General features: G+C 34.4%; 1 protein-coding gene across 9 annotated transcripts in view; it reads right to left on the bottom strand.

Annotated features, from left to right (window-relative positions):
• MYO9A (myosin IXA) overlaps window positions 1-12,088 on the bottom strand; it is a 283,068-nt gene that overhangs the window by 148,841 nt on the left and 122,139 nt on the right. For 8 of the 9 annotated variants that reach the window (XM_047735391.1, XM_047735390.1, XM_047735387.1 and 5 more), the window contains 2 exons: window positions 11,051-11,246; window positions 1,868-1,987 (listed from right to left, as the gene is read on the bottom strand). In XM_047735391.1, the coding sequence (XP_047591347.1) occupies window positions 1,868-1,987; window positions 11,051-11,246 (316 nt within the window). The remainder of the gene's footprint in view (window positions 1-1,867; window positions 1,988-11,050; window positions 11,247-12,088) is intronic. The other variant, XM_047735394.1, reaches the window with a different exon arrangement.

Below are 12,088 nucleotides of genomic sequence, written 5' to 3'. Positions count from 1 at the left end.
GTGGAAGGGTTCATTCACCTTGCCAATTATCCATTACCTAAAGCTGGTAGTTCCCTGTATTTTTTAAAAACAGTCTCCTAGACCTGAATTTGTAATTTTATATATTATAAAATTTTAATTACTGGTAGTACTATATAGGAAATGTAATAAACTACCTAAAATAATGGAAAAGCTCCAACTTCCATAAATTTGCATGTAAATGTAGATAAATATATCATTTCCTCATGCAGGGGCGCCTGGGTGGCTCAGTCCTTAAGCATCTGCCTTCAGCTCAGGTCAAGAGCCAATTTGGGATAGAGTCCCCCACTGGGTTCCCTGCTCAGTGGGAAGCCTGCTTTTCCCTCTCCCACTCCCCTTGCTGTGTTCCCTCTCTTGCTGTCTTTCTCTCTGTCAAATAAATAAATAAAAGCTTTAAAAAAAAAATTCCTCATGCAGCCTATGCTGTACATGGTGCCCTCCTATTCTGAACCCATATCTACTAAGCTGGGATGGACTGAGGGTCATGAAAATCAGCAAAACAAATAAACTACCTGCCACGATTTAAAAGTAAAAAACAATTAATTTAAACTCCCCCAAAAGATCTGTAGGCTCTTTTAAATAATGTCCCATGGATTAAAAGATTTAGAAGAGGAAGATAGGTAACTGAAATGAAGACTTACTGTATACTTTTTAGAAACAGCAATAATTAATAGTAACACGATGTTCTTTTTAAAATGAAATACTTACCATTGTTCTTTCTAAAATAAGAAAACATTTTAAATAGTATTTTTCAAAATGCATTACACATTTTCTTATACAACAGTGAAAGCAGAACTGAAGAACCCACAACATTGCTTTTAGAAATTCTACTTACATTCTCCTTTCACTGATAATTGGATCCTAAAATTTCATGGAATTTCAATCACAAAACTGTGAAATTAACAAAGTAAATCTATGGTGATTTGTAAAAAGCTCAGAATAGGTAAGTAATTTAAGTCCATTATTTGCTGAGTTGGGCTTTGAGTATTTTAAAAGCCCTCTTCATCCTCACTATAGCGATTGCCAAGAAACTGTAATCCCACAACAGGCAAAAGAACCCATTTTCATTCAGAATGAGTATAACAAATAGAAAGGAGGAAATGGAGACCAAGGGCATCTTTTCACACTAATTTTATAAAAAAAAAATTTAAAAATTAAAAAAGAATATCCATCGTGATTCTCATTCTTTCTTAAGCCAAAACATTAATGTGATGGCTTTGCTCTAAACCAGAGACAGAAAGGTCTGATAGAACTGCAATCAAATGAAGTGGATTAAACAATGATACACAAAAGCAACACTGCTGATGTTCAAATTCAAGCATAAACAAGCATAAAATCAGCCAAAATTAGAAAGGGGCAGAGGAAACTTTTGGCAGTGTCAGATATGGTAATTAACTAGACTGTGCTAATGATTTCACAAGTGCATATATATGTTAAAACTTATCAAACTCTATGCTTTTGCATGCGATTTTACCTCAATTAGATTTCAATAAAGCTTTTTTAAAAAATTAGCAGGAAAAAAATCATTACTCGATTTGTAACCATCACTCAGCTACTTTAAAGACAAAACCAGAAACCAATTCAGACTCTAAAACCAAGTATAATTAACAACTCAAGGATCACAGGCAAAAAAATAGTCATCCAAGTTCAAAGAAGAGGTATATCAACTTTTTCAAAAGAAAGAAGAAATAAAGTCTCAATCAATGGAAATATCCTGAGACTTGTCAAAGGATTATGGAGGTCACATTGTCAAGGCAATTTATGTCCCACCCTGGTGCAGAATGCTCTTGGTTTCCATTTCCAAACAGATACGTGATGACACAGAGTTTATGAGGATTTGCAGCCTTACTGTACTTCTCTTCCTTGCACCTCTGCAGAATCTCTAAGCTCCTCTGGTGGACTGGGTGCTGGAGAAAGCTAAAACTATCCATACTTTTCAAAATTGCACATGGCGCTGTATCATCATGCCCTTAGGAAGCAAAAGAAAAACAAAAAAATGGAGAAAAGAAAAAAGATATTATATAAGCCCAAACCAATAGAGAATCAAGGACAATGCTGCCAACTATCTTAAGAATATATTTTTAAAAATGTATCAAGTAATATGCATTAAATGTGAATAAATCTTCTAAATTGATTTGAGGAAATCAGACAAAAATAAAAGGAAAATATAAAGGTCTTTTTTAGGTATTCAAAGTATTCCTTTCAGTACTGAAAGTGTTGTGAATTAATATCATACTAAAAATTTCTAATTTAAAAAATTAGGGAAATTTCAAAACAATTTGTTATGTTTATTTTTTTAAACAGGCCCATTTTTATCAGGTCTGAAATATAATTAGCATATAGTTGGCAACAATGCAAGGAACAATGATGGAACCCCAAAGAAAAATACACCCGAAACAATTTACCAAAAGTTAAATAATTCTTTCACAAATCTTGCAATTAACCACACTTGTAGGAATTCCAACAAGTGTGTCAATGTTTAAAGAGCAGGAAGAAAAGCACCATAGAGCAGGGAAACCCAGCAGCACTTTGGTATTTATAAATCTGAAAAGAGAGTTGGAAAATGTACCTCACCACCACTTAGTCAAGTGAGACAAAATCAACTATTTGCGGGAAAGGGAAGAGAGTATGTTCAAGGAAGGACCAAAGCCCCAGATTAGTGCTATTGAAACAGTGAGTCACTCTAACAATAAAGGAGGCTGGGGGGAGGTCAGTACCATTAATATTAGTAATAGATGGATTAAAAGAAAATAGACATCTCCAGGTTTTTTGTGGGTGGGGGGGAAGGTGTTGAGTATCATTTACTCAAAGAACATCGCTAGAGTTAGGACGTTTAATTCAAATTTGTGTAGGTGTTCCTTTAAAAAACAAAAGGGAACAGTTTAACAATAGAGACAAAGTGAGCAACACAATGCATCAAGTTTCATTAGTGCATATTTACTGTATAATTAGGAATGAGATACTATCTATGAATAGTTCTCAATGCAGAATCATTTAAAAAGTTAAATAGAGGCAGAGTAGTTCAAAGAGGTTTGCAAAGCAGGGTTTAGTCTAACTAAAATTCCTTGAACTAGATTACTGGATCCAGAGAACAAGCATCCACATTTTAGCTAAGGAGATGGAATCTTGCATCAGATAATAAGATATTTATAAATAGCAGATTTTTAAAAATAAAGTATATTTGAAAATTATTTTCATATCCAATATTGAAAAACTAATAAACTAAAACTAATAAAACACTATTCTCATTCATCCAATGTGGAGAGCACATAGCTGCAAATGTCCGGTATTTCAAAAAGAGACAAATATCAAGTTATCCATCATTTCTTAGTTGAAGAACATCTCAGTAAAAATATTCTATGCCCATTATCAATGATCCACTCCACCATCTTTGATGGGCTGCTTGAAGAAAGAATGCTTAGTTAGGCTCAGACTAGCCTATACTTGTTAGTTGGTGGTGCCAGGAGGTAGGTATCAGTTGAGGGGGACCATCTGAGGAAAAAAAAAAATGCCTGGAAAGTTCTATTTATACTCTAACCAAACTGTAATTTTAAAAAGTTATCACAAGACTTTCAGGCATCTTGATAATCTGCCAGTCAGAAATAATTTTAAGGAGATTATGGAATTAAAGTGTTCTATGTAAAAGTTTAGGATATTAAATATACTAAATTAGTAAGTAGTTTGAAGAAATCGCTTGACATTACTACAGCCACTGCACTCTTTTGTCTAATAAACTGTGGCAATGACATCTGGATATGGGTAATTTTGTATTTGTGACTATTTTAGGACTTACCATCATACCTATCTTTTTTTTAACGTCTTTCATTCTGCTTTCTACACCTTCTTTTAACTCTCTACTATTTTAGACTATAATACTATTTCCAAACCCGAAACTGATCTTCCTCTCATTTGCTGTTAACAATGCCCTGTTAAGGTGGTTAAGTTTCCTAGGATGGTTTGTAAGTACAGATTCAGGAAGAGTTATTGTCTAAGGAGTCTCATAACTCCTAAAACACTTTCATTTAGTGTTGGTTTATGCTAGTTCCTGGTATAGTTTGTTAATTCCTTACCTTGAGATTATGTACCAAAAATACAAGATAAATTCAGACCCCATATCAATGCATGGTAAAGATATGGGGCACTGATTTTTTTTTTTTTTTAAGTAGTTTAAGAACAATCTAAGGCCTAAGGTTAGATTGCTAAGGTCCTTTTATTTCTCTGCTCAAGGCTAATGGACAGAATTTTTCAATCTTTTCAGTGACAGAAAAGTCTAAGCTCCCTGAAGGTACTACACCACATAATGGAACTCAATCCTAGTTATTCATTCAAACCTGAAGCCATGTCTCTGATCCTAAAGTAGATGCTGTAATGCCAGCTTCCAGGCCACACAGCCATTAAAGGTGTATCTCACACATTGCAAACCACCACAATCTCAAGTAAAAATTTGATAAGCTTAAAAAGTATTTATATCTATGTAATCCTCAATCAAGATACAGAACATTTTCATTATCTCAGCAAGTTATTTCAACCCCTTCCTATCAATACCACCCATGACTTTGCAGAAGCTATCATAACTATATTATTTCGCCTGTTCTTAAACTAAATGAAAGCATACACTATGTACCTTTTCATGCCTGGCTTTTTTGCCCAGTATATTTTGTGACTCACTATGATACTCATGAGAATCAGTAATCTGTTCTTTTTTACTCAGAATAATGTTACATGGTAGGAATGTATCACAACATGGTTATCTTTTCTTCCATTGATAGATTTTTGGGTGTTTCTAACTGGGGACTATTAAGAATAAAGATACTATGAACATTCTTGTGTTTTGTGTAGAATAGTTCCATTGAAATATAAACCACATACTATACAATTCACTTATTTAAAGTGTACAATTCAATGGTTTTTAGTATAACTCCTGAAGCTATTGAACTATCACAATGAATTTTAGAATACCTTCAACATACTAAAAAGAAACCTTTTTTTTTTTTTTTAAAGATTTTATGTATTTATTTGACAGACAGAGATAACAAGTAGACAGAGAGGCAGGCAGAGAGAGAGGAGGAAGCAGGCTCCCGCTGAGCAGAGAGCCCAATGTGGGGCTCGATCCCAGGACCCTGAGATCATGGCCTGAGCCGAAGGCAGAGGCTTTAATCCACTGAGCCACCCAGGCGCCCTAAAAAGAAACCTTTTTAATTATCCTTCCCCTCATCATTTCCCAGCTTGCCTACTCCAGCCCTAGGCAAACACTAATCTACATTCTACCTCTACAGATTTGCCTATTCTAGACATTTCACATAAATGCAATCATACATTTGTGATTTGTGATACATGCAACAGGTGGCCTGTGTTGTTGAGTTTCCATATATGTCTTATTACATATTATTTTTATTCCTCTATTTAATACTGTCTTCTTTTATATTAAACAGATGTTTTCTAGTATATTCTTATTTTTTGTCATTTATATTACCATATTATTTTTTAGTTATTTTCTTTGTAAATACCAAGAGAATTATAATTAACATAACAATCAAGTCTGGATTTAAATTGCTTAAGTCCAACGGTATATAAAAATGTTTCTCTTCATTGGGGAGGGTATGTGCTATGGTCAGTGCTGTGAAGTGTGTAAACCTGGTGATTCACAGACCTGTACCCCTGGGGCTAATAATACATTACATGTTAATAAAAAAAATGTTTCTCTTCTATAGTTCCATTCTCTTCCTCCTCCTTTATACTGTTACTGTCATACAAATTACACCCTTAAAATGTCATGCCCATCAACAAAGATTTATAATTATTGCTTTGTACAGTTGTCTTTTAAATCAGATTAGAGAAAAAAGTTATAAAATGTAAAAAAAATATATTCATACTATATTTTATACTTCACTCTATAGTTGCCTTTAATGGTGCTTCAAGTGCTTTCGAGTTACTATTTAATTTCCTTTCATTTCAGCCAGAACTCACTGAAGTATTTCTTGTGGGGCAGATCTGATAATACTAGCTCAGGATTTGTTTATCCACAAATGTCTTAATTTCACGGTCACTTTGAAGGGTAGTTTTACTGAATACGGAATTAATTAATTATTTAAATTCAATTAATTAACATACAGTATATTATTAGTTTCAGAGGCAGAATTCAGTGATTCATCAGTCTTCCATAATACCCAGTGATCATTACATCACGTGCCTTCTTTAATGTCCATCACCCAGTTTCCCCATCACCCCACCTTCCTCCCTTCTTCAACCTCAGTTTGTTCCCTATGATCTCTTCTGGTTTGTCTCCCTGTCTGATTTTGTCTTGTTTTATTTTTCCCTCCCTTCCCCTATGATCCTGTTTTGTTTCTTAAATTCCACATTATCAGCGAGATAATATGATAATTGTCTTTCTCTGATTGACTTATTTTGCTTAGCATAATACCCTCTAGTTCCATCCACATCATTGCAAATGGCAAGATTTCATTATTTTGATGGTTGAATAGTATTCCATTGTGTATATATACCACATCTTCTTCAACCATTCATCTGTTGACGGACATCTGGGTTCTTTCCACTACTGTGGACATTGCTGCTAAAAACATCAGGGTGCAGGTGCCCCTTCAGATCACTGCATTTTTTATCTTTGGGGTAAAGTACCTAGTAATGCAACTGCTGGGTTGTAGGAGGCTCTATTTTCTTTCTTTCTTTTTTTTTTTAATTTAAGATTTTGTTTATTTGACAGAGAGAGAGAGACAGTGAGAGAGGGAACACAAGCAGGGGGAGTGGGAGAGGGAGAAGCAGGCTTCCTGCTAAGGAGGGAGCCCAATGCAGGGCTCAATCCCAGGACCCTGGGATTATGACCTGAGTTGAAGGCAGATGCTTAACGACTGAGCCACCCAGGCACCACTCTATTTTCAACTTTTTTGAGAGACCTCCATATTGTTTTCCAGAGCAGGTACACCAGCTTGCATTCCCACCAACAGTGTAGGACGGTTCCCCTTTCTCCATGTCCTCACCAACATCTTGTCATTTCCTGACTTGTTAATTTCAGCCATTCTGACTGGTATAAGGTAGATAGCAATCTCACTGTGGTTTTGATTTGTGAATACAGAATTCTTGACTCTCTTTTTTCTTTCAGCACTCTGAATATGTCCAGTATTGCCCTCTGGCCTCAATGGTTCCTGATGATGAATCAACTGTCAATCTTGCTAAGGACCCTTTGTACATGAATTACTTCTCTCCTGATGCTTTCAATATTTTCTATCTCAGGACAATCTAATTATGATGTATCTAAGTTTGGATCCTTTGTGGGTTGTTGATCTTCTTGGGTATATAGTCTTTTCAGAAAATTTGAAGAGATTTTGGCCATTATTTCTTGAAACATTCTTACTACCCCTTTCTCTGTCCTTCTAAACTGCCAGATGCCAGGGTACTTTATTGTGTCCCACAGGTCTAAAAGCTCTGTTCATTCCTATTCATTCTTCTTTCTTTTTTTCTGTTCCTTAGAACAGATAATCTCAACTGATCTATGGTCAAGTTCACTGATTCTGGCCTCGCCTATTCAAATCTGTTGCTGAACTCTTCTAGTGAATTTCTCACCCACATATAAATTAATATTTTATATTTAGTGAGACACTTTTCTCATACTTGCCTTTAGTTCTTCAAATATGGCTGCCTTTGAACATATTTAAAATAGCTTAAAGACTTTTATAAGTTCAAGGTCTGGCTTTCCTCAGCAATAGTTTCTATTGATTCCTTTTTTCACACACACAGGTCATTTTCTTTTCTTTTCTTTGTATGTGTGTGTGTGTGTGTGTTTCAGAATTTTGTGTAGAACACCAGATATTTCAAATAATATAACATGGCAACTCTAGAAATCAGAGTCTCCCTTCTTCCCAGGATTTGCTGTTTCACATAATTGTTGCTACTATCCTGAACTAATTCTGCAAAGTCTGTTTGCTGACCAAACAAATCATTACTATTACTCACTCTAAGTCCCAGCAGGGCCAATATGTAGCTTCACGCACACTGCCTACTTAAATAATTCCACTAAGAACACTGCATGGTTTTCTGATCACCATAATACACATTATGCAATTATAACAAATCAATTCTTGAAAAGAATAAACTGAATTTTTATTTAAAAGTCTTAAATTGGTGGCGCCTGGGTGGCTCAGGGGGTTAAAGCCTCTGCCTTCAGCTCAGGTCATGATCCCAGAGTCCTGGGATCGAGCCCCGCATCAGGCTCTCTGCTCAGCAGGGAGCCTGCTTCCCTCTCTCTCTCTGCCTGCCTCTCTGCCTACCTGTGATCTCTGCTTGTCAAATAAATAAATAAAATCTTAAAAAAAAAAAGTCTTAAATTGTGTTCCTTAATCTGGAAGTCTATGGAAATAACAGTCAAAAAGTAGATTTTAATTTGATATTATTTGTGCTTGGATGGCTTGATGAAGAAAAAGAATGTCAGGGAATTCCATAAGAAAATCCAAGATTTTTTAGTTTAGTATCAGGATATTTATTAGCAATTTAGCTAAGAGACACTAAAATTTTTTGTAAATATACTCTCAAAGGAAGTGAAGATATATTGTGCATCTGTAGTCAACATCTTCTTTCTTCCCTAAAAGATTATCTTTGAACTCTTAGTCTCATTCAAAATCTGAACTTGACTACCTTCCACTTCTACTTAAATAATTCTTCTACTTAAATTCCACTTCTGCTTAAATAATCTCTAATTCCAATATTTCATTTTCACTATGTCTCCATACTATTCATGGTCATTTTAAAAGTTCTGAAACTATTATTTATCCATTTTCACAATTATTCTGTTAGTTTTTGTTTTGTAATGCTATAATGTTCTAAAATTTTATGGCACCCTTTTATCCTAAATCCATGCAGAAGGAGCAAAAATGCTAAATACTGGCACTGATAGTAATATACTGCAATATAATTATTTCCTGTAACAAATCTGCTCAATCAAAATACAAATGAACTATGACTTTTCTTTTTCTTGATAAAAAGTGAAATTTAAAAAGTTTATCCAATGAGACTTCTGGGTTGTTGGTAATATTCTACATCTTAATCTAGGTGATAGTTTCAGGGTGTGTTCACTTTGTGATAATTAACTGAGTTACACATTTTTGGGGGCACAGTTTTCTTCTATATGCAAGTTATAGCCTTAAATAAAAGAGTATTCAAAAAGTTTATTATGTGGATGCTCTGTGCTGGCCAGAAAGAAAAATTAGACTACAAAAGAAGAAGAATCTAGACATGATCAAAGTAGAAATAATACACTATCATTTTGTTGATCATTAATAACATTTTGTATCTTTGTACCAAAGGATAATAATAAACATACAACCAGCTTTCACAAATAAGATTTTAAATACCAAAAGAACACAAAAACAATGTGATTAATCTTTTTAGAAAGCAATATTTTCAATAGTAAATACAAGAAAAGTTTCTTCTCATAGTCAGTTATATCTTAGTAGAATACACCAATTTTTATAATTTTTAAAACTGGTAAATCCACTATGATAAATAATAATGTATCTTAAATTAAAAGAAAAAAACTTTTCCTTAGAGCTTTTTACAAAGAAAGCCTCTTAGAGATTATTTTCTAAAAGGTAAAGTAGGTTTAAGATATTCCTTTTATTTTCCAAAAAAACTGTATTTCTCCCTATTTACAAAGGCCAGTTTGTACATATTATATAATCTGAAATACAGAAACTAAGTTCAATCAGCTTTTCCCTCTCATTTCAGAAATACAATCTCCCAAATATAAGTATTCATTTGGAATATGCAAAAGCTGAACTTAAAAGTTTTACTGCTAGTGCACATGCTGAAAATCCATATAAGTAAATCTGGGAGTCCTGAAAGTACAGATGGGTCCTAGTGCGCTTCTACTGAAGCTTTTCTGGACAGAACACTTTATTTTAAATGGCTACATATATATTAGTAAATCCTCACTATGCAGCAATGGTCTATCTAAGGCTAGAGCTACAGTAAGCAAAGTGTGATTTTTTTTTCTTTTTTTCTTTTTCTTTTTTTTACACTGTGATTTTCATTAGGTAACAAATGCTTATGAAGATAAGATGCCTTCATGCAGATTGTGAACTATGGTATTTCATGATTTAAGGGGAAGAGACACAGAAAAAGTATCCTGCTCCACTCATTTCTAAATTTCAAAGTAAAATCCAATGAACTGAGTTAAGGGTAGGAAGAAAAGAAAATTAACATTCATAAACAGATTCATCTATTATTACCTGGCTTTACCCCCACAATTCTGAAGACAGTGTTTTGGGGGAAAAAAAAAAACTGCTAATAGTCACAAAATCACAAAAATTTCTTCTCTTCAAAAAGAGAAGAAATGACACTTGACTGACTTCTGAAGTAAGGCTATCTCCTGCCCCCTACCTCCATCCAATTTTTTTATCTCCTGATTTATGCTTCCACATTAAATTGTTTCATCTGCATAAAAACTATTGCATAAGAAAGGGACGCCTGGGTGGCTCAGTTGGTTAAGCAGCTGCCTTCGGCTCAGGTCATGATCCCAGCGTCCTGGGATCGAGTCCCGCATCGGGCTCCTTGCTCGTCAGGGAGCCTGCTTCTCCCTCTGCCTCTGCCTGCCATTCTGTCTGCCTGTGCTCGCTCTCTCTCCCTCTCTCTCTGACAAATAAATAAATAAAAAATCTTTTAAAAAAAAACTATTGCATAAGAAAATAAAGGTTATCAGTATTTAATTCTATATAAGTAAATGGTAAAGTATCATTTCATTTTTTTGTTTAAAAATTTACCAATGTCTTACTAAAAGTACCTATTGAATATCAGGTGCTTTACATACATTACTCCTCTCAGTATTTATTAATAAAAATATACCAACACATATATATAAACAAACACCATGTATTCACTTAAGTACCAAGTACACTGGAACTAATCAGATCTGAAAATGATGTTAGGATATGGTTAAGAAAACAAAATTATTATGTCTCTACTCCTTAAGAGAGGTAAAAAATTAAAAGATAAGTATGGTAGAATACTAATATCTACTGCTTACCAGTTTTTGTCTGAATGTGTCTTTTCCCAGCTTCCCTGAAAGCAACCATGGCTCTGAAAAAAGCTCTGAGAACTGCCCATCGGAAAACAGCTACGGGATCAATTCCAATCATCCCAGAGATAAATGCATTCTTGCTACTTCTTAGAAGAGCTACAATGTCAGGGCGCATATGATCTGTATTTTTTTCCCGGAAATCCTACACAAAAAAAGTATCAGTGTTATTTTTGAAAAAATTATTAAACCAAGAAGATAATAGGTGACATGTCTGAAAAGTGGTTTACTAAAGACTATAGAAGTGATTTCTGTTCTAGGTAGCTAATTGGACCAAACACCTTTGATAAAGTCCCAGGCAATCCTAAAACTACTGAATTCTATAATACATTTAGATGACAGTAAATATTCTACAATTTTATTGTAGCTTGTTAAGTAGAGAGCCTCTCTGAAGGGGTATCACATAAAATTACCAGACAGCTGAATAAAAGAAAGGAGCCAGACATGAGAAGACAAGGAACAGTGTTCCAAACAAAGAGAATACAACACCTATTATGTATAGGTGGTAGGACAAGTTAGTAGACAAACAGTAAGATCAGGAGCTGGAATATTCTGGGCAAGGGTGAGAGTGGTGGAAGATTTGGCAAATAAATAGGTATTGCAAGCCTGAGTTAGGAGTTTGTAGATTTTATTCAAATATAAAAGAAAGCCAATGGAGCTAAATGATATTTTATAAATATCACTGGATGCTGCAGAGGGAATGAATTTATACAAGGAATGGAAAACAGGAGACCAGCTATTGAAATAATCCAAACAAAAGGTGATGGTGACTTAAGACTACATTGGTGGTAACAGCATAAAGGGAAAATAGTTACTATATTTGGGATATGTTTTGGAAGTAAGGCAAAGAATTAGCTGGTGTATTATAGCATGGTGAAAGAATGAGGGAATAAGGTTAACACCTATATTTTGGGTTTTAGGAACTAGGTGGAGGTACCATATTGATATGGAGAAGTCTAGAGAAAAGAGAAGATTTAGGGATAGGAA

Source organism: Lutra lutra, chromosome 7, assembly GCF_902655055.1.
Source record: "Lutra lutra chromosome 7, mLutLut1.2, whole genome shotgun sequence".
In the NCBI taxonomy this organism is placed as follows: domain Eukaryota; kingdom Metazoa; phylum Chordata; class Mammalia; order Carnivora; family Mustelidae; genus Lutra; species Lutra lutra.
This window is presented reverse-complemented; position numbering and strand designations above follow the sequence as displayed.